The sequence below is a fragment of the Pantherophis guttatus genome, chromosome 5 (assembly GCF_059756535.1).
Source record: "Pantherophis guttatus breed Tessera chromosome 5, ASM5975653v1, whole genome shotgun sequence".
NCBI classification, from domain to species: Eukaryota; Metazoa; Chordata; class Lepidosauria; order Squamata; family Colubridae; genus Pantherophis; species Pantherophis guttatus.
Window position 1 is genome coordinate 66,627,429 of NC_142067.1, and position 24,231 is coordinate 66,651,659.

A 24,231-nucleotide genomic window follows, 5' to 3' on the forward strand; every position below is an offset into this window, starting at 1 on the left:
ATAGTAAATTTTAGAGTATTTTAAAATGGAGAATGCTTGTAAAATTATATTTGATGATAGTATGATGGAATGTAGTGAGAAGGTGGACATCCAAGAGGAAGTGGTGCATTCTAGAGGAGTAAGAGGTGAGTCAGCCCAGAAATTATGTGTGAGAGAAAGAGGATGAAGGCAGCCCCTCTCTAATTCTTCATAGACCATATTGTAGATATTTGACAAGATTTTGTCTATAGGAATGAAGCAATAAAGAACTCAGGTTGGAAGAATTGCCCTGTGTCATTCTTGGGTTTGTGCTGGCAAATAGCATTTTTTAAAACATGAAATAAAAAATTAAAAGGATACTTTGAAAGCAATTTTAAGTAATAGATTTTCCTTGTACCATAAATTTATTCTGTATTTATTGGATTTGATTATAAATTGCAATGGTAATATCTTTTAAACATTTTGTATTCTTTGATATGTGAATTCTAGGAACTACTTTTAGGTCTTTTAGCAATCAGCTAAAGAACTGAACAGAATGTAACGAACTTGAATTAAAATGTGTTCAATCAAAAATAAAGAATTGCAAAATACATTGTCCAGATACCCTTCATTGGCATGACACAACTAGCAAAATCTACAAACTTCTGAATTTTGTTCAACACTGCACTAACTTTCACAACATATTTTGTGTAATTTAAAGTAATCACTCAATAATTTAAATTTAGGAAATAAGACAGAAATAATGTTGTATAAAAATTGTCAATATTCCAAATATCTCGGTCTTCCAATCCATTTACAACTTTTTAAAATCAAAAACCTTTCTTGTTTTTTGTCAATTATATATTATTTTAAATTATTATGTCTTTGTTAAAAATTCTTAAATCCACTCTCTATGTGTCAAACTAAGCTTGCCATTTTGAAATAATATTCACAAAGTATTTAAATCAAACATTTCTAAATGTGACAAAAAAGTGAATTTGGTTGGCTGAGTTTTGTTACGAAAGGCACTGTCACTGCTCAGAGGAAATATGTCATTTTTCTTAACTCCTGGTGCTTAAACCCACAGGAGGCAGCCTTTTTTACAATCCCCTCATAAGGAATTGCCACTCAGCACAATTGTGGGTGACCTCACATTCTCCAGAGAGACTCAAAAGACTGATCTACTTGCCTTTTTTCCCCTTCTTCATGGCAGTCTCTATTGATTTGCAGAGACATCTTCAGTCAGTCATGACTCACAGCTGAAACCTTCACTACATCTTTTTTTAAAGTTAATCTCTCTTTCCCCTCATGTGTGAGGCCCCTCCTCAAGAAGCCCTCTCTGGATCCCGCTGTTTTGGCTAACTATCGTCCAGTCTCCAACCTTCGCTTTGTTGCGAAGGTTGTTGAGAGTGTGGTGGCGCAGCAGCTTCCCTGGTACCTGGATGAAGCTGTCTATCTAGACCCGCTCCAGTCCGGCTTCCGGCCTGGGCACAGCACGGAAACGGCATTGGTCGCGTTGGTGGATGATCTCTGGAGGGCTCGGGATAGGGGTTGCTCCTCTATCCTGGTCCTGTTAGACCTCTCAGCGGCTTTTGATACCATCGACCATGGTATCATGTTGCACCGGTTGGAGGGGCTGGGGGTGGGGGGCACCGTTCTGCGGTGGTTCTCCTCCTACCTCTCTGACCGGTCGCAATCTGTGTTGACAGGGGGGCAGCGGTCGACCCCAAGGCACCTTGCTTGTGGGGTGCCACAAGGGTCGGTCCTCTCGCCCCTACTGTTCAACATTTATGTAAAGCCACTGGGTGAGATCATCCATGGCTTCGGGTTGGAGTTCCATCAGTACGCTGATGACACCCAGCTGTACATCTCCACCCCAGGCCACCCCAACGATGCCCTTGAAGTGATGTCCCAGTGCCTGGAGGCCGTGCGGGCCTGGATGGGGAGAAACAGGCTCCGACTCAACCCCTCCAAGACCGAGTGGCTGTGGCTTCCGGCGTCCCAATATAGCCAGCTGACGCCATCACTGGCTATTGGGGGTGAATCACTCGCCCCCACAGAGAGGGCTCGTAACTTGGGCATCCTCCTGGATGCACGGCTGTCTCTAGAAGATCATATGATGGCCGTGGCCAGGGGGGCTTTTTATCAGGTTCGCCTGATATGCCAGTTGCGCCCCTTTCTGGATCGGGACTCCCTACGCACAGTCACTCAGGCACTCGTCACCTCCTGCCTGGACTACTGCAACACTCTCTACATGGGGCTCCCCCTGGGGTGCACCTGGAGGCTCCAGCTGGTCCTGAATGCGGCCGCGTGGGGGATTATGGGAGCGACGGGGCGCTCCCATGTGACGCCGCTCCTGCGCGAGCTGCACTGGCTCCCGGTGGTCTTCCGGGTGCGCTTCAAGGTGTTGGTGACCACCTTTAAAGCGCTCCATGGCTTAGGGCCGGGGTATTTACGAGACCGTCTTCTGCCACCAATAGCCTCCCACCGGCCAGTACGCTCGCACAGTGGGCCTCCTCAGGGTGCCGTCCGCCAGACAGTGCCGGCTGGCGACCCCCAGGGGGAGAGTTTTCTGTGGCGGCGCCCACCCTCTGGAACAACCTCCCCCCAGAGATACGTACAATAACAGACCTCCGGGTTTTTCGTCGGGCCCTGAAAACTTATTTATTTCAACTAGCTGGGCTGGCTTGATCCCACAGTTTTGAGTTAAATTTTAATTGATTTTAAATTGGGTTGTTTTAAATTACGGCCAAAAAAAATATTTAATCATTTTAAACTGCTTTTAAATTTTGTATGTTCTGTTTTTATTCCGGTGTTCACCGCCCTGAGTCCTATTGGAGAAGGGCGGTATATAAATGGAAACAAATAAATAATAAATGTATGAGTGTGTGTGTGCGCGCACACGCATACATACCAAGTAATATTGGAATGCATTTTTTTCCACCAAATAGCTTGACTGAAATAATTGGTACTGATGTAATATTGAAACTGTTACTTCTTTTCTAGTGCGCTGCTCCCACAATCCATGGCTGGGTTCATTCTCCATGTCTTGACAACCACTGAGACAAAAATACTTTCTTTGTGCCATAACCACGCCCCCTTGTCTCCCTGGACTCCAGTCTTTTTCTCTCAGTCATTGACAGACTGGTGTTTTTTCTTCATGCTCGGGGTTTTTCCCTATTAAATTGTAGGCTCATTAGCCTATTTTCTTTATTTTTGATTAGAATTTACTTTCGGGAGAGAGCTTATTGTACTGCCAGCTGCTGAGGCGCGCGTGACGTGTCTGGGGCTCCAGGCCATCCCGCGTCTCTTTATCCATCGCAAGCAGCAGCTGCCGGATTCTGTCCCTTCGGGGCGGCTCCGTGTTGGGCAATTTAGCCGCCGGTGCTGTGGCTGGACTGTTGGTCCGCTGATTTGTCCGCACCACGTTTATTGATTTTGGACTCAGCTCTCACTAGGGCGGCTCCGGAGTCCCTGCACGGTGTCCGTGCACACTCTGAGGTTTGCTTGGCTTCGCAGTGCTCAGAGGGCGATTCGCCTCGCTCCTTCCACGGCCTTCAATTTCCCACCGTCGCTGAGGCTTGTGGGCTATAGAAGTGGTTGTAACTTTGGGGGTACTCAGTCCCACCTCTGCACCTATATTGCCTGGACTGGCTAGTCCGTTTTCCTGTATTGGTACCATGGCGGACTCTTCACTATCTTCAGACCGCGAACATGAGGCCAGCCCTCCCAGGCTTTTTAAACCCAAGTCCAGGTCGGGAAGGTGGGCGACTTCTTCCAGCCACATCTCTCACCTGTCCAAGACTTCCTCCAGCTCGAATAAGGACATGCCTTGGCATCACAATGTGCTGGAACACCAGTTTAATAAGGCAAGACTGGCTGCCTCTACGTCTCTGGGGTTAGAGGCACAACCATTACAGCATGCCTTTACTACGGGTCCCATATCCAGTGGGCCCCATTCTGACTCCGATTCCACCGTCCGGCTCACCGGCGGAGAGTCTCATAACCTGTGGTCTACCACTTGCTCGTTCAAAAGGGGTATCACTCTCCATGCCAGACGTTTCGGCTGTGGGTTTATCCGCACCGCCAGTCCTCCAATGAAAGCAGCCAGAGGCTACCTTTACACTGACTGCCGCGGGGCTCCGCGCTGAGGAGGGGTATCTGGCAGGGAGCCATATAGTCTTTCAATCTATGTTGTCCACAGCTCTGTCATCCATCTTGGCGGCAGGTATTCAACAGGCTTCCTAGTTGCCCTATCCACCTATGCATATACAATCCCTGGCACAGAACCAGCTGGCCACGAGACCTTGTTCCCCTACTCACAAGGAACCTACTTCCTCCATTGAATCAGAACACGGGGAGGATGGTCCTGAGGATATAGAATTCTCAGAGGACGAGGGCCTGTTGCCTGATGCCCCGGCATTTACCGGCCTTTTCCAGTCTTCTCTTTTCAAATCTCTTTTACATAAAGCCAGATTAACAACGAACCTTGGGACAAGCGGGTCGCTGTCCAGCGGATCCCAAACTTCAATGGGTCCTCATGAAGCCCTGGTTACACTCTCCAAACCGGACAAAGACTTTATTCCTTGCCCTCAATTATTCTCAGAGGTGATTCAGAATCCGTGGAGTCAGCCGGGCTCCTTAACAGCGCCCAGCAGTCAGGACAAGAAGTTGTACTGTGCTGCGCCTGAATTGGATGACCTTTTGGCGTTACCATCTGTAGATGCCCCGGTCGCGAGTTTGTCATCCGCTTCATTGCTCTCCTCAGACTCATTGGATAGCCTTAAATCGGAGGACAGGAGAGCCGAACTCGCATTCCGGAAGGCACATCAGACTGCGTCTTGGGCAATCAAGACTGCAACAGCTACATTGTTTTTTAATAGGGCATCGTTAATTTGGCTAAGGCAACTACAGGAAAGGCTTCCTCCCGAGGACACTAGATTACACCAAGATATTAATAAAATCGTTGCCGCCACTGAATACTCGGTGGACGCCTCCTTGAATTTGGCCAAATTTGCTTCTCGCGCTCTAGCCTCCACAGTCACGTCTAGGCGCCTCTTCTGGCTTCGCAGTTGGAAGGCCGACGCCAAGGCTAAATGGAAGCTGGCGGCGGCACCATATAAGGCTCCCAACCTTTTTGGGGCCGCTGTAGATCCGCTCCTCATTGAGGATAAAGACAAGCAGAAGATTCTACCAGCTTCATACCGCAGACTGGAGCGCCGCTACACTCCTTATTCTAAGTGGCAGCCCTTTCGGGCCTCCTCAGGACCCGGGGGGGTCCTTCTCTCAGAGGCCTTCCTTCCAGGGCGGTGACCATTTCACAGATAGACACGAATCCCGTGACCGTAACTGACCCCAGTTTTCTTCCAAGCACCCCTTCCGAGGATCCGGGTACAAGAACTATCGCAGGGGCAAGTGACTCCCGGCCCTCAGATCCCATTGGTGGTTGTCTCCAGTTCTTCCACTGCCAGTGGGAATGCTCGACCACAGATGGGTGGGTGCGTCGTACTGTAGCCGAGGGGCTCTCCATAGAGTTCACCGGCTGTCCTCCTGCTCGTTTCCTGCGTTGCCCGTTTCCGGTCTCGCCAGAGAAGCAACGCCTGATGTCTGAGGAGATTCGGCATCTATTGGACATAAAAGCCATAGAACCGGTTCCCTTGGATCAGATTGGGACCGGCTTCTACTCAACCCTGTTCTTAGTCCCCAAGACTTCAGGGGACTGGAGGGGAATTCTAAATCTAAAGCAACTGAACCTGTCCGTCTATTATCGCAGGTTCAAGATGCACTCCCTTCGATCGATCCTGGGCAATGTGAGAGAGGGAGACCTCTTACAGTCACTGGATCTCAGGGAGGCTTACCTGCATGTCCCGGTCCATTCCACCCACTGGAAGTATCTCCGATTCGAGTATGCGGGCAACCATTACCAATACTGTGCCATGCCCTTCGGGCTCTCTTCAGCTCCCAGGACATTCACAAAACTGGTGGCGGTGATGGCAGCTACTCTGAGACTCCTCCCTGTGAGGATCTTGTGTTACCTTGACGATATTTTACTTCTATCGTCCTCCCTCACTCAGGCAACATGAGACATGGAGTTGGTGATCAGTACTTTCCAGCGGCACGGCTTCTCAATCAATCTCGACAAAAGCCAGTTGATACCTTCCACCCGTCTACTTCACCTTGGGGTGGTGATTGATTCAGTCAGGGGTCAGGTGTTTTTGTCGCCAGACAGAGTCCAGAGCCTCACGGAGTTGGTGACTCAAGTGCTTTCCCAGAGATCCGTCCCCCTTCTGCTCCTGTCTCAGCTGTTAGGGAAGATGGTTTCCTGCTTTTCCATCGTTCCCTGGGCTCGCAGGCACTCTTGGCCTCTCCAATGGTTCCTCCTCCCATTTCAGCGGACGGGCCGCAGCACCTCATCTCGCAAGGTGGCCCTGCCTCCACAAATTCATCTCTCGCTCCATTGGTGGACATCTCACACCCTATTGCAGGGCTGTTTCTTCCTGGAGTTGGACCGTCTGGTACTGACCACAGATGCAAGTCTTCACGGATGGGGCGCACACCTCCACAATCAGGTGGCGCAGGGCCAGTGGTCTCAATCTGAACGGCAACACAGCATCAACCTTCTGGAGCTGAGGGCAATTCGGTTGGTTCTGCGTCACTTCCAGTCCACCTTAGAAGGTCATCACATATTGGTCCTCACAGACAACACATCAGCCAAAGCACATGTGAACCGGGAAGGGGGCACGTGGTCACGACCGCTGATACTCGAAGCGGAGAGGATGCTGCGTTGGGCGGAGTGCTACATTCTTTCCATCAAGGCGGACCACATCTCCGGCACAGCAAACATCAGGGCCGATTGGCTGAGCAGGGAGCAAATCGGTCCTGCGGAGTGGCAACTTCATCCCATCCTGTTTCGGGAACTCGCAGATCGGTTCGGGATTCCAGTCATCAACCTGTTTGCCAGCCAGTTGAATGCTCACCTTCCTCGCTTCGTATCCCGTTACCCGGATCCGCTGGCGGAGGATTGCAATGCCCTTTGGTGCCGTTGGCCCCCGGGCCTGTTGTACGCATTTCCCCCGATTCCCCTCATTCCGCGGGTTGTCCGGAAGATGCTCACCGATAGAGCGGAACTGCTGTTAGTGGCACCCAATTGGCACGCCGTCCATGGTACGCCAATCTGGTGGTGCTCTCCATCTCTCGTCTATGGGTGATTCCTCCAAGTCGGATCTCTCTGTGCCAGGGGGTCATAAGCCACCCAGAGCCTCAGTGGCTCCAGTTGACCGTCTGGCACTTGAGAAGGTCATCATGAAGAGGGACCGCCTGTCAGATGATGTGATTGGGACAATCCAAGCTTACAGATGGTCATCCACATCCCGTATTTATGAGGCATCTTGGAGGGCATTTTGCACCTGGTATTCCAAACACCATGTTGATCCGACATCTGCGGATATACCAGACATCCTTGACTTTCTTCAGGCGGGATTGGATAGAGGTTTGGCTTCTTCTACTCTCCGGCGGCAAACCACAGCATTGTCAACCGTTCTTACCTGCCCGCCTTACCAATCCCTGTCACATCACCCTCGGATTCGAGGTTTCCTCCATGGCGCCATGAATCTACAACCTCCTACGGTCCATCGATATCCATCTTGGGACTTGCCGCTTGTTCTACAAGCTCTTACCTTGCCTCCATTTGAACCATTGGGTTCCATCGCTCTCAAGTTCCTTTCATTCAAGGTGGCCTTCCTCCTGGCTATTACATCAGCCAGGAGGGTTTCAGAACTCACTGCCTTGTCAATTAGGAAGGATCTCTGCATCTTTCATGCCAATACTTTGATTCTCTGGCTGGACCCTGTGTTTGTGCCCAAGGTGAACTCCTGGTTTCACCGGGCCCAGGAGTTCGTTTTACCGGACTTTTGTCCGTCTCCCAGACACCACCGTGAGAACGTTGGCACACGCTGGATGTGCGGCGGGCTCTTCATCAATACATACGTCGCACAGTGTCCTTTTGCTGGACTGAAGCTCTTCTAGTCTCGTTCCATCCGGCTTCCATGGGTCAGAAGATTTCTGCTTCCACTGTGGACCGGTGGATTAAGGCCTGTATTTCGCTGTCTTATGGACTCAAAGCCAGACCCCTTCCGGGCAGGATCCTGCCTCATTCCACCCGTAGCGTGGCGACCACGACCGCTTGGGCTACTCTGTCATGCGGCCATCTAGTCATTGATTTCGCCCTTCATTTGTCACTATAAGATTGACGCCTATGCTTCGGCTGAAGCTTCGTTTGGGCGACGGGTGCTACAGGCCATACTTTTGGACCCAGACTCAGGGAGTAGTCAGTCTCCCGCCCAGGGGGTTTGAGCTTGGGTATATCCCAGCCATGGATTGTGGGAGCAGCGCACTGGAAAATGGATGTTGGCTTACCTGAACGTCCCTTTTCTGGGCGCTGCGACCACAATCCATTCCCTCCCCTTCGGCTTCCTGCTCTGGACCTGGGGTGATACCTTTTGTTTTTCTGACTGTACAGTGTATTCGTTTCCAGCTTGTCCACACCTTCAAGACAAAGACTGGAGTCCAGGGAGACAAGGGGGCGTGGTTATGGCACAAAGAAAGTTGTTTTCTCTCAGTGGTTGTCAAGACATAGAGAATGAACCCAGCCATGGATTGTGGTCGCAGCACCCAGAAAAGGGACGTTCAGGTAAGCCAACGTCCATTCTTCCAGGTTTTTCCTAATATGATAAGTGACATGGAAAAAGGTATTAGATTATTTTCTTCAAATTCAGCTGTTAATGTATATAGTATTTCATCAGAGTATGGAATTAACAATCTGGCAAAACATCAGTGAAGATATAAAAACTAAGGAGGAGCCAAGGTGGCACACACTAGCAGCTTTTGAAATCAAACTTTCATACTTAAACTAAATATAATAGGGTAGTGCAAATTTTCAAAGAAGTCTTAATATTCTCTGAGATTTTGTAATGGTTTGGTGTTCAGAGTGAAGTGTGCCTGTAAGGTTCTGCCTCTCCCTCCTGTTCACGAAAGCATGGACTCTTGAAACTTTTGAATTTCAAAAGGAAACTTTTATTGAAAGGAAGTGAATGCAAGACAAGGCAAAGCAGGGTCTGAGTCTCCCCCAGGCAATTCCATTAGGATAAAGTGGTTAGAAACCCCTCCCCTAGGGGGGACTTCTGGGGTGATGTCACGGTGGTGCGATACAGGGAAAGTGGACTCCGTTCTCCCTGTCTGATTTTCTGAGTTTGGAAGCTGGTAACAGTAAAGCTGGTCCTTGGAGGGGACAGCAATTGTGAGAGGAGCATCCAGGGGTGATGGGGAGAAGCGTGATCTCCTGTTACGAAGGGTGGATGCCCTGAAAACCAGCGCAGAAGAGGCCAGCGGTCATGGTGAGGTCCAGAGACGTGGCAGCCTGAATGAATAGGAGAGGAAGCAGAGAGAGAGAAGTGGCAGAAGTATTGGCGGACAAGAAAAAAAAAAGTGAGATACCGAACTATCTCTCTAGTTGATGAAATTTACAAAAAAAATACTGAATAAGAAGTGAGTCTCCAAGGAGGAGGTGGTGGCGCTTTAGCGGTGGGAGCGGAGAAGGAAGAAGATGGAATCAATATAGATTGGCAAGGAGGAAAAGTGATTGTGAGTGCGGACTCAAATGGCTGGTATATCGGAAAGTTGGAAAACTGATTTGTGAGACAAAACTTGTGGAAAGTGGCAGGAAGGAAGAAAAGGCTCTTTTTCTGGGACAGTGGAGATAGAGGCAGAAGAAAGTAAAGAAAGTGGAGAGAAAGACAGTGACAGTGTAAATTAAATGCAGCCATCATTTTGAAAGCAGAGAACAATGAAGTTGCGGAGTGAGCAGAGAGACCAAAGATTAAGAACTGTGGTTACCTAAACGAAGGGAACTCACCTTTAAACAGCTGTCTATAGTGATTACCTTAGATATTTTAAATTCTTACTGTATATTTTAAGTACTTAGATAAATTCCAGAGAGACTTATTACAACAACATTTAAATTGAATTACTAGCTTTAAACTTAAATAGTCCATATAAACATATTGATTCTACTTTATTGAAACTTCGTATAGATTTAAGTATATTTTAATTAATTAATTAATTAGTCTTAAATACCTATTGTTGATTAATAATTGTATATATAGAGACCCTTATATTTAAGGTATTGTTTTCTTCCATATTGAATATAGTTAACTATAGAAAAATATATAAACAAATATAAGAATTGATAATTGAGATTTATATATATATAACTGTTTTCAGAAATTGGATGTTAAAGGCTTACACTGCATTATTATTGTAAACTACTAGTTGAGAGAGAAAAGAAGGGCAGGGAAGAAAAAAGGAAGGTTTAGAGTGAAAAAGGTGACAATTGATGGTATTTTGGCATAATTTTTTCAAAAATCTAAAAATATCAAATACATCCACAGTAACTAAAACGATAAAAAAAACAATGACAGCTTCTCCAGCAGGACAGAAGTTAATTACTGATGTGGTGTGCAGTGAAAAACCAGGACCTGTACCAACCTTGCAAAGTTTGCAAACTTCACTAAATATGATCCAGGAGTTTATGGTAAAAATGCAGGAATCAATAACAAACAATCACGAGGAAATGAAGGGTGAATTAGGCGAAGTAAAAGAAGACATAAAGAAATTGGACAATAGAATGGGAATAATGTAAGAAACAAAGCTAAAAATGAACAGAAAATAAAAGTGATAGAAGTAAGAACAGAACAAATAAACAAAAACTAGAAGAAACTGAAGAGAGGTTGACAGCTGCAAACAGATGTGGAAGAAGCAATTACCCACTTAGAATTAGAGAGATCCACCTTCTACCTGAGGTTTTAAAACATCATAGAGACAAGAGAAGAGGATCTACACAAATTGATGACGGAAATACTAGCTGACCCACTACAAATGGATAAAAGTGAATTAAGGAATAACATTGATGAAGTATACAGGGTGCAAATGAACTATGCAAGGAGACACAGATTACCATGGGAGATACATATAAGATTTGTGAAAAGAGCTGTCAGGGACGAAATTTATAGAAGAACAAGGGATGACCAGTTGACCTACAAAGGAAGAGTGGTCATAACTCTCAGATACCAAAGAGAATTAGTGAGAAAAGAAGGGACTACCAGTTCCTCACAACACAATTAATAAAAAGTATAATAATGTTCCGCTGGGTGATACCCGAAGGTATATTAATAACATGGCAGGATAAAAAAATAAGGATAGACACAATAGATAAAGCCAAGGAATTCTATGAACGCTATATAGAGGAAAAATTGGACAGTAGAGAAGAGTTGGAAACCAAAAGTCAAGAGGAGCAACAGCTAGAGGAAAAGGAACTAAAACAAGACATGAGAGAGAGAAGTGATATAGAAGTTCAAGAAAAAGCAGGAGCGAGGACAAGAAAGCAAAGGGAAACGAGACAAAGGAGAGAAATAAGTGACAAATAAGTAGCAAAATGGAGGAAGAAGTGAAACTACTATCATAAATCAACATAAATGGATTAAATTCGCTGATAAAAAGAAGACAAGTAATTGCTAAACTCCAAAAACATAATGTGGACATTATATGCTTACAGGAGATTCACATGAAAAATGGAAGCCCCCAAATTAGGTAAACTATTTTTGGCCTTAGTTGAAACAAAAAAAAGGGAATTGCAGTTTATATAAAAGACTGGTTGAAACCCAAACAAATTCATGTGGACAAAGAGGGAAGAATATTACTGATTGAAATATCAATAAAACAAAAAAAGAATATTAATTGCACCAAGAAAGAATATTACAGTAAATTACACAAGCAAATTGTAGAATTGGAAATGGATAACATATGCTTACTAGGGGATTTCAACGTGGTGGTTGATCCAAAAAAAGATTACAAAACAGGAAGTTAAAAAAATTATGAAAGGAGAACACTACCAAAGACTTCCTTTGAAATGACCCGAGAGCTAAGTTTAAAAGACGTTTGGAGAGAAATCAACCCACAAAAGAACCAATATACATACTTCTCCAATTCACATAATTCGTGGTCCAGGATTGACATGGTCTGGATGGATCCAGAAACAGGAAAAAATGTAGAGGAAATAGAAATAAAACTGAATACTTGGGCAGATCACAATCTGTTAATAGTTAAATGGAAAGGGGAGGAAAAAAGAAAAAAGAGATGGACCATGAATCAAAGGATAGTGAAAAAAAAAAAATACATTCAATATATAGAAAAAGAACTAGTGTTTTTCCTAAAGGAAAATTGGAATCAACAGACAACTATTCAAAATCTGTGGGACACAACTAAAGCTTATATTCGGGGTCTTACAATGGCATACAAAATACGAAGAAATAAAAACAAAAGAAAACAATATACAGAATTGCAAGAGAATCTGGGAAAATTAGAATATAAAATGCAGAAAGAACCTCAAAACCAGGAAATTGGGGACAAAAAAGATATAAGTAAACATAGATTAAATCTAATCACACAAGAAGAAATAGCCCCAAAAATTAGATCAACCAGACAAAACTACTTTGAAATGCCAACAAACCGGGGAGATGGTTGGCCTACAAATTAAAAAAAGGAGAAGAAAAGAAACTAATAGAACAACTTGAAGATGAAAAAGGGATAGCACATCACCTGAAGGAAGAAAAAGAAAATATAGCAGTACAATATTACTAAAATTTATATAGCCGGGAGAACATAGAGGAGGATGACATTAAAAGATATTTACAGCAGAGAAATCTCCCAACTCTACCAGAAACAGCAAAAGAAACATTAGATGAAAAAATAATGATGTTAGAATTAAAAAGGGCAATTCAAAAACAAAAAAGCAATAAAACACCGGGTCCAGATGGAATCCCAGCAGAATTTTATAAAGAATTATAAAAACCATTGGAGAACCTATTATTAGAAACATACAACGAAGTATTAGAGCGAGCTATGATACCAAAATCCTGGATGGAGGCACTGATAACTTTAATTCCCAAAGATAATGCGTAAAGACAAAAATTCCATAATTGTAGGCCAATCTCGCTGCTGAATGTCGACTATAAGATATTTATGACAATAATGGCAGAAAGAATGAAACATATATTAAATGAAATCATACAACCAGACCAGAATGGATTCTTACCCAACAGACACATAAAAAATAATATAAGAACAATAATAAATACATTAGAATATTATGAAATACATTTGGAAAAACAAGCAGCATTGATATTCCTTTTTTTTTTTTATTGAAAAGTTTTACAAAAAGTTTACATATTTCCCCCCCCTTCCCTACCTCAACCTCCCCCCTCCCCCCCTCCCCTTCCCAGAACAAATTACAGGGTATAAACTTCAACAATCATAATCAATCCTAATCTAAACAATTATGACATTTCACATCTCTTGTTTCAATTCCCTAATTACCCGCCTAGCTTTATTACTTAAAGACACACTAAATATCTATATAATCATTCATAACCTATCTGCAATTTCTTATTCCGATATTTATTTTGAATATAATCTATCCACCTTCTCCAGTCTCTTAAATATCTTTCATTTGAATGATCCTTCAGGTACGCCGAGATTTTTGCCATTTCCGCTAGATTTATAACTTTCATTGTCCACTCTTGGATTGTAGGTAAACCTTGCTTCTTCCAATATTGTGCCACCAACAGTCTTGCTGCAGTTATTAAATTCAAAATCAATTTAGTCTCTATAACTGTACAATCCGTAACTATACCCAAAAGAAACAGCTGTAGTGTGAATTTCAACCTCTTTTTAAGAATATTTTGTAAAATCCACCAGATTTTAATCCAAAACGCTTTAACCTTTTTACATGTCCACCAAATGTGAAAATAAGTAGCATCCTCACAATTACATCTCCAACATTTTGGTTGTACATTCGGATACATACGAGATAACTTTTTTGGATCTAGATGCCATCTATAAAACATTTTATAAAAGTTCTCCCTTAAATTTTGCGCTTTGGTAAATTTCACATTTGTTACCCATATTTTCTCCCACGTTTCCATCATTATTGGCTGTTCAAAATTCTGCGCCCATTTTATCATACAGTCCTTAACTAGCTCTGTTTCCGAGTCCATCTCTATCAGTATATTATACAATCTTTTTATATGCATTGGGCTTTGATCTCTAATTTGTTTAATTAAATTTTCGTCACTTTGTATAACACCAGTTTTCTGGTCTTTTCTCCATCTGGCTTGTAACTGTACATATTGAAACCATGTTTGAATTATTTTCTCCTCTTTCAACACATTCACAGATTTTAATTTTAATATACCTCCCTCCATAATGAGAATATCTTTATACGTAATTACATCCTGTCTACATTCTATACTCGTATTCTCTATTGCGTGCCTGGGTGCTGTCCATATAGGTATTTTTTCATTTAACTTATATTGATATTTCTTCCAGACACGCAATAAAGCATTTCTCAGTATATGACTCTTAAATGCTCTGTCCACCCTTTTTTCATACACTAAATAAGCATGCCAACCATAAACCAGATCATACCCTTCAATATTCAATATCCTTCCATTTGTTAAATTAATCCAATCACTAATTGCTGATAAAACAGCTGCTTCATAGTACAATTTTAAATTTGGCATTTTCAGTCCTCCTCTTTCTCGTATGTCCTGCATTATTTTCAATTTTATCCTTGGTTTCTTACCTTGCCATACGAACTTATTAATACCTTTCTGCCACTCTTCCAGGTTGGCATCCTTTTTTAGTATTGGTATCATTTGAAAGAGGAACAAAAACCTAGGCAACACATTCATTTTTATAACTGCTATTCTACCCAACAAGGACAATTGTAGTTTTTTCCAATTATCCATTTCAACTTGTATTTTATGCCATATCAATTCATAATTATACTTATACAATTTACCATTAGAAGATGCAATATAAACTCCTAAATACTTGACTTTTTTAACTATTTCACATCCCGTTACCCTTTGTAACTCCTCTTTTTGATTAGCTGTCATATTTTTAACTATCATCTTTGTTTTTCCAATGTTTATCTTAAACCCAGATACTTGACCATACTGTTTTATTATATCAATCAAAACCTTTGCTGATTCCACTGGATGAGTTAAGGTCATAACCAAATCATCTGCGAATGCCCGTATCTTATATTCATAATCTCTAACTTTGATTCCCTTTATCCCATCTGCATTACGTATTTTATTTAACAGCAACTCCAAAGTTAATATAAATAATAATGGCGATAAGGGACATCCCTGCCTCGTGCCTTTTTCAATTTTAAAAGTTTCTGTCAAACTGCCATTAATAATTATCTGAGCTGTCTGTTCCTGATATATTGCTTTTATGGACTGCATAAAGCAATTCCCAAATTGCATCCTATTGACCACTCTCAATAAAAATTGCCAATCTAATCGATCAAAAGCTTTTTCCGCATCCAGAAATATAAGCACCGCAGGGATTTGGTTATTCCTTTCCAAATGTTCCAATATGTCAACAATTTGTCTTACATTATTTTTCATTTGTCTACCTTGTATAAAACCAGTTTGGTCAGCATGAATCGTCTTCTGCATTACTAGCATTAACCTATTTGCCAATATCTTAGCAAATATTTTATAATCTGTATTCAATAAGGATATAGGTCTATAATTTTTGGGTTGTGTCAAATCTTGATCTTCTTTTGGAATTAACGAAATAAAAGCTGTTTTCCATGAAGGTGGTACCCCTTCACCCAGCTGAATTCTATTGAATAATTCTTTAAGAGGTAAAACCATCTCCAATTGTAAATATTTATAGTACACAGCTGTTAATCCATCCGTACCAGGAGCCTTACCAGTTTTTAACTGTTTAATTGTTGAGAGGATCTCCTCCTCTGTTATTAATTGGTTTAACCGTTCTCTTTGTTCCTCTGTAACTATTGGAATATTCTGTCTATCCAGATATGTCTCTACCTCTGCACCTTGTATTTTGTCTGCAGTATACAATCTTGCATAAAATTCTAAAAATGCCTTTTTAATCATATTTTGGTGATACAACTCTCTACCTTTATACTCTATTTTCTCTATGGTACGAGATTTTTGTTTTTTCCTCAGCATGTATGCCAACCATCTACCTGGTTTATTTGCATTACAAAAAGTATTATGTTTAGCATATTGTAGATTGGTTGCCACTTGGTCTGAAAGCATCATATTAAATTGCCCACGTAATAAACTGATCTCTTCTTTAATTTTCTTATCCCCTGGGTTATCAATTAACACCCTTTCTTTTTTCTTAATCTCTTCTTCTAATTCCCTCCTTTTCTCCACTTGTTTACGCCTATAAGCATTATTCATATTTATCAGAACTCCTCTCATATATGCTTTACTAGCATCCCATACCATATCCATAGATGTTCCCTTGTTCATATTAAAAACAAAAAATTCCTTCATTAGTTTTTTACATTCTATTACATTTTTCTCATATCTGAAAAGGTTTTCATTTAACCGCCAAGATCTCCTAACTCTTTCCCCACACTCCAGTTCCATCCAAACTGGGCTGTGATCAGTTAAAATTCTGGGACAAATCTTTATCTTCTTTACCCTGGAAAAAAAATCATTTGTAATTAATATAAAATCAATTCTTGAAAAGGATTGATGTCTATCTGAAAAAAATGTAAAATCTTGTTCTCTATAATTCCTTTCACGCCAGATGTCTCTTAATTCCATATCCTCCATCATATCAAAAAAAGTCTTAGGCAGTCTAGATCGCAATTTGGTAGATTGTACTATTCTTTTCTTATCAATACTAGGGTCTAACACTCCGTTCCAATCTCCCATCAGTATACATGAATTATAATCCCAATGTAATAATTTTGTATGTATCAACTTATAAAATTTCTCTTGCTGTTGATTGGGAGCATATATCCCCAATAAGAGTGTTTTCTTTCCTTCTATCATTATCTCAATTGCCAGAAATCTTCCTTGTTGATCTGCCTCAACTAATTTAGCCATCAAATCTCTTTTCAAGTAAATCACTATTCCATTCTTTTTTTCCGGGGCTGATGCAGCAAAATGTGTTCCCAATTTTGTATTTATTAAATATTTTTGGTCAGTTGTCCTTATATGTGTTTCCTGCAGGCATATTATTTCATTTTTAAATTGTCTCAAATGGTGAAATATTTTCTTCCTTTTTTGTGGTGAGTTTAAACCGTTAACATTCCAGGTTAAGAACCTAGAAGCCATCCTCAGAATCTCGAAGCTTGGCGAGAACCACTTGATAATCCTCTTGGAATTTTCTTTTAGGTCTCGCCCCTCCCACAGCTTCTACACCAGTATTCACTTCTTGTGATAAAGCCTGCTCTTGTAACTTTTTTAACTCTTCAACTTTACGTTTAGTAGCTGCTCTGGTTTGTCTTTGATCTTTGCCTTCTTCTTGTTTTTCAACTATATCCCATGCTTGGACAGCACTTGAAAGTTGCAGTACTTCCTCCTGCATACTCATAGCTCCGCCTTCCGATTGCTTCTGCAGATCCTCTTTTCTTCCCTCTGTCGCCTCTCTTGCTTTTTTGCCTCCTGGCACTGGTGGTTGTCCAGCCTTTAATATATTACTATAAAAATCTCTTGCTTTGTAAATTGTATTAAGGCGATATCGCTCTCCTGCATAATCCACTGATAATCCGACTGGGACTTCCCATCTGTATTGTACCTGTCGGTTCCTCAGCTCATCTGCCAGAAAAGCATACTCTTTCTTGGATTTCAGCATTTTGGGTGGTATTTCTTTAAATACTGCAACTTCTTGTCCTGCCACTTGCAACTTATTTTTGTAGGCAGCTTGTAAAATCTCATTTCTAATCCTTCTAGTAACAAAATAAATCACAACATCTCTTGGTAATTTCCTTTGTCTAGCTACCCATGAATTAACACGATAGATCCGATCCATTTGCCATTCGAGTTCACCTCTGGACACTCCTATAAATTGTGCCAGAGCATCTTCAAAGATCTCTTTCAGATTTTCCTTCGGATTTTCTTTCAAGCCTCTTATTCTCACGGCAAATTCCATCATCTTATATTGTGTCAACAACATTTCAGCTTCTGCTTTGTCAATCTTGGTTTGTGATTCCTCAACTTTACCATCTAAAATCTCATTAGCTTGAGCAACCTCATCAATTCTATCTTCTACATAACTAACATGTTTTGCCAGTCCCTGGAGTGCAAAGACTATATCTTCCCTTATATGTTGATTTCTTGTCTTAATTATGTCCTTCATTTCTTCCATTTGATCTGAGACTCCTTTAAATGCAAATGCAATGTCCTCTTTAAAACCTTCTTTGATTTCTTTCATGGCTTCCTGAAACATCTCAAGTGTTAACATTTGTGCTTGTGGTTGTAACTGTGGTTATAATTGGGCTTGTGTATCTGCCGGAGGCAAGAAGGTTTGCAACCTACTAGTTTGAGCTGGGGAACTTCCCGCACTCGCTGCTTTAGGCAACACCAATTTTGTCTGCTTTGAAGCCATTTTAAAATTACACAGTCTCAGGAACAGTTCTTATAGCCAGTGAGAAAAAATCAGAAAATCTTTAAAATCTTTAAATTTTAATTCCCAAAGTCCAGGATATAAGATTAAATCCAAAAATTTTTTAAGCGGAGTTGTTAACTGGTAGGCATTAATGAGTTAACAAGCCTGTAACAACTTTCTTCTTAAGTTTCACTTTCGTCTCCTTAACGAGCCAGCGCCATCTTCCCCTCCCTTTCCACTCCAGCTCCGCTCATATAGGCTCGAAAAGAAACGATGTTCAAAGGAATTAAAGTGTAAGTACTTGCAATTATGTAGTCTCCTGTTTTTGTTCTGCCTGCTTCAATTTTCTCTTTGTATCAATTAAAAGCAGGAGCGGACGTGGCGTTTTGCTCTGCCTTCTGGCAGAGGCGTCCCGGCTTTGGAGCTTTTCCCAGGTTCTTGGGGAGCTCGCACTTTTCGAGCCCCAGAATTAATTCTAGGGCTCTTATGGAGCTCTACCCTGCACCTGGCTGCTCACTTCCCCCTCTTCTCCCGGGGGGGAAGGTTCTTCGCCGCTAGACAGCTGATTTTTTGCTGTTCTAGCGGCTAACAAAGTCACGGGGCTAGCGCTCACCCAGGGAGCGTCCTCAACGTCCTACGGAGCCGCTGGAAGTCCCAGCATTGATATTCCTTGACGCACAAAAAGCATTCGGCAACTTTAATTGGGATTTTTTAATTAACCAACTAGTAGCAATGAATTTTGGTGAGAAATTTATTAGAACAATTAGAGCAATATATTTGAACCAGAAAGCAAAACTAATATTAAACAGAGAAACAACAGTAGGCTTCAGCAAAACAAAAGCAGTCAGACAGGGATGCCCCCTATCCCCTCTGCTATTTATTCTCTCAATAGAAACACTGATGCAACAAATTAGACAGAATTGGGAGATCAAAGGATTAAAAATTAGAGAACAAGAATACATAGTACAGGCCTTTGCAGACGACTTGGCATTTATTATAGAAGAGTCTTTAGAGACGGGATTAATACTATTACAAGATATAAATCAATTCGGCAAAGTGGCAGGACTTAAAATAAACAAAGAGAAAACTAAAATATTAACCAAAAACTTAACTAAAAGGCAAAATGAACTAGAGGAGAAAATGGGAATTTTAAGAGCTAAGAAAATTAAATACTTGGGAATATGGCTATCGGCAAAATGTAGCATGATAAAAAGAGGATAATTATAATGTGCTGCTAAACAAATACAAAAAGATTTGGAAAACTGAAATAAATTACAGATATCACTAATTGGCAGAATTTTAACAATCAAAATGAATATATTACCCAAACTGCTATATCTTTTCCAAACAATACCAGTAAAATTAGAGAAGAATTTTTTTTGAACAAATAAATAAAATAATATCCAAATTTATATGGGCAGGGAAAAAACCCTGCATTAAATTTAAACTTTTAAAGGCAGTATGGGAAAGGTGGTACAAATGGTGGAATAATAGAACAAGACTATAAGGATATGTCAATTTCTAATAATGATAGATTTGAAGATACTTGATATGTACATAATGTAAATATGTAATCGCACGACACCTCAGATGTTAACTGAGATTTGATGTTTTCTTTTTTAAAAAAACTTTTTTAAAAATCAATAAAGTATTATAAAAAAAAAATTGATGGAAAATTTAAACTTTTACTGGACAGCAGGAACCACGGGAGTTTCTGCCTCCCAGACTATGAGTTTTACTATCAGGCAGCCGCCTTGACATGGCTGAGGGATTGGATTCAACTTAAAAACAAAAGAATATTAGCATTAGAAGGACACGACCTCCAAATAGGCTGGCAGTTTTCTCTGGGAGGGGAAAAATAAAACACATTCATATTTCTAGAGACACATAGTAAGGAACCTCCTGTTTAAAGTTTGGGTAAAGATTAAAAAAGACCACTATACGAAAATCCCAAACTGGTCATCAACAATGGAGGCAATGACACACCCAAATACAATAGATCTCAGTAAAATTGTAAGATATTCAGAAATTTTAGATGAAAAAGAAGAATTAAAATCAGTGCAAACTTTAAAAAAACAAGGAATAAATATAGAATGGTGGCCCTACCTACAAATTAAAACAAAACTAAAAAAAGACCAAGAACAATTTGGCATAGATGAGAAATAATTGGAACTGGATAAAATTTTATTAGGAATGGGGGAAAATGATTACAAAATTATTCAACTTTTTACTAAGATATAAAATGGAGGAAGAAGTAGTAAAAGAAACGATGATTAACTGGGCTAAGAACTTTGGGCATAACATAGAATTAGAACAGTGGGACAAACTATGGAAAAGGAACTATAAACTTACAACAACAGTCGCCTACAAAGAAAACCTCTATAAAAAGTTTTATAGATGGCATTTGCCCCCAGCGAGATTGGCCAAAATGTACCCAAACTTATTCTCCAAATGCTGGAGATGCAACCACAAATATAGAACATTCTACCACATGTGGTGGACGTGCCCCATCACAAGGAAATATTGGTGCAAAATTAAAAGATGGCTGGAAGAAATTACAGAGCAAAAAAACAGATTTGAAACCGGAACTATTTTTATTAGGAATACTGGACTCAAAAATGAATAAAAAACTCCAATACATTACACTACGCATACTCACTGCAGCAAGAATCATATTCACACAAAACTGGAAACAAAATAATATACCCTCAGACGAAATAATAATTAGGAAAATTCTTGAATGCACAGAAATGGACAAAATGACTATGGAGTTAAAAGAGAAGGATAATTCGGACTATTATAAAGTAGGGAATAAAATGTACAGTTGGCTCAAAAATAGAAACCAAAACAGGAAATGTTTAACTTAGTACTGATGAAATTTAAATTGGAGTAATTGAACATTAAACAAAGAGATGTAAATATAAATGAATATAAATCGGTAGATAAGAACAATGAATACTACTATGTGTGTTAATATATACGTTGGTGTAATGTTATTATACTACTATCAAGAAGTAAATAGATATGATAGAATAGAGAACTACAAAAGCAAAATATGTATGCCGATACAGAAAGATATAAAATGACCTTAGATGGTATATATTATGTTTTGTTTTGTTTTGTTTTGATGTATTTGTGATTGTTTTTTATGTTGTTTTTAAAGACAAAACTGTTCAATAAAAACCATTTTAATAAAAAGAAAAAGAAACCCCTCCCCTCAGTTTGATGTTGAACGAGCCAATCCACAGGTGTGAAGATGTTGTAGAAACGGTCATCCTGAGAAAGAGATAAGGAGTTGTTCCCATGCACTTCTTCTGTGAGGCTTCCAAACTGAGAGAAAACAGATGGCCCTCCCCACTTGTACATTCCCTAAGATAAATCAAAGCACAGGGCAGAATAGGTGGGGTTTAGGACTTTTCGCCTCATACCCTTCGCCGCGCCTGCTTCTCCACCAGGCTTTCACCTCGGGGGATTCTCCTCTAGCTTTTCTCCTTGGCTGACATGCACCCATTCATTCACCGTGGCCAATCGGCCACGGTCCCTCTGTCCCACACACTTCAGCATGGCCCATTCAATGCCACACTGTTAGTCCCGGGCTTTTTGCCTTCTGGGACAGTTAGCCACCAGCCAATTGGCTAGTTGCCAATGCTGGCAGCCAGAAGCCGGCTTCATCCAAAGGAATTTTTGTTTTAGGTGGGGATCCTAGCCTTAGAAAGAGAGAGGGAAGGAGGAAGGGAAGGGAGGGAGGGAGAGAGAGAGAGAGAAAGAAAGAAAAAAAGGAAGAAAAGGAAGGAAGGAAGGAAGGAAGGAAGGAAGGAAGGAAGGAAGGAAGGAAGGAAGGAAGGAAGGAAGGAAGGAAGGAAGGAAGAGGGTGGGAAGGGAGGGAGGGAGAGAAAAAGGAGAGGAAGGAAGGGCCACAAACCCTGGCACTAGATGCAGCTTCAGTGGATACTTTGAAATAGCACAGCAATCCAGGGTTGGAAGAAACCTTGGAGGTCATCCAGTCCATCCCCCTGTTCTAGTAGGAGACCTTATATCATCTTAATATAATTAGATGTGCCTCTAACACAGAGGAGAAATTCCCAGAAAAGGGAAGGAGTTTACTAGGCAAGGCTGCCATGCAATGGAAGGCGGAGATAGTCCTTGAATTACGACAATTGAGCCCAAAATTTTGGTTGCTAAGCAAGAGCATTGTTAAACTGAGTTTCAACGCATCTTACTCAATCCATCCTCTAACATTGGATGTTGATCACTGTGGGCCAGATTCAGAATTTTAAAGCAAAGGCCTGCTGGATTACTGGTAAGGTAAAGGTACCCCTTGACTTATTGTATGTCCACCATTGAGCCTCGAATCTCCATTGCTAAGGGAGATAGCTGTTCAGTGAGCTTTCTCCCACTTTACGGCCCATCTTGCCACTGTTGTTAAGTGAGTAGTTGCAGTTCATAAGTGAGTTATACAGTTGCTAAGTGAATCCGGCTTTCCCATGGACTTTGTTGGTCAGGTCGCAAAAGGGGATCACGTGACTCTGGGACACTGAGACCGCCATAAGTAAGAGTCAGTTGCCAAGCATCTGAATTTGGATCCCCTGTCCATGGGGATGTTGCAACGGTCATTAAGTGTGAAAAATAGTCATAAGTCCCTTTTTCCAGTGCCGTTGTAACTTGAACGATCGATAAGTTAGTCACACAGTTGCTAAGTGAATCTGGCTTCCCCAAATCTATATTGCTAAGGGAGACAGCTGTTCAGTGAGCTTTCTCCCACTTTACGACCAGTCTTGCCACTGTTGTTAAGTGGATCGTTGTTTAACTCAGTCAGACGATGTCTAAACAAAGCTGGCTTCCCCAGTGCCTTTGCTTGCCAGATGGTTGCAAAAGGGATATCACATCACGTGACCCCAGGACACTGCGACCGTCATAAATGCGAGTTAGTTGCTACGCATCCAACTGTAAATCACATGACCATTGGGATACTGCAATGGTCATGAATGTGAAAAATGGACAACAGGGGCATTGCAACTTTGAATGGTCACTATATGATACGGTCGTAACTTGAGGACTACCTGTACTGTTTTCCAATTTGACAGCAATCCTTGACTTATGACCGTCATGGCAAACTATCACCAATGTTGTATGTCTATATCTAAGATGGCTGGTGGTGGTGGAGAACAGCAGCCCAACTGCAGGATCAGGTGTGGGGTGGGGAGAGAGCAGAATTTTAGGTATGGATGTACAACATCAGTGACGGCTGGCCATGACAGTTGTAAGTCAAGGATGGATTGAGTAAGATGCGTCGAAACTCACTTTAACAATGCTCTTGCTTAGCAACCAAAATTTTGGTCTCAATTGTTGTCGTAACTCGAGAACTATCTCTGCTTTCCTCTGCATGGTAGCCTTGCCCAGAAAATTCCTTCCCTTTTCTGGGAATTTCTCCTCTGTGTTAGAGGCACATCTAATTATATCAAGATGATATAAGGTCTCCTGCTAGGGCAGAAGGTTGGACTGGATGACCTGCAAGGTCCCTTCCAGCCCTGGATTGCTGTGATGGTTCAAAGCATCCACTGAAGCTGCATCTAGTGCCAGGGTTTGTGGCCCTTCCTTCCTCTCCTTTTTCTCTCCCTCCCTCCCTCCCTCCTTCCCTTCTGTCTTTCTTTTTCTTTCTTTTCTTTTTGTCTCCCTCCTCTCTCTCTCTCTCTCTGTCTCTCTCTCTCTCTCCTCCCTTCCTCCTTCCCTTTCTTTTTCTAAGGCTAGGATACCCACCCGAAACAAAAACTC

General features: G+C 41.6%; 2 protein-coding genes across 4 annotated transcripts in view; both read left to right on the forward strand.

Annotated features, from left to right (window-relative positions):
• Positions 1-24,231, forward strand: part of DMD (dystrophin) — a 2,041,544-nt gene that overhangs the window by 332,544 nt on the left and 1,684,769 nt on the right. The window lies entirely within an intron of this gene.
• LOC132712496 (uncharacterized) lies at positions 7,046-7,983 on the forward strand. The gene has a single exon (XM_060694116.2). The coding sequence runs from the start codon at positions 7,120-7,122 to the stop codon at positions 7,981-7,983; it is 864 nt and encodes a 287-aa protein (XP_060550099.1). The 5' UTR covers positions 7,046-7,119.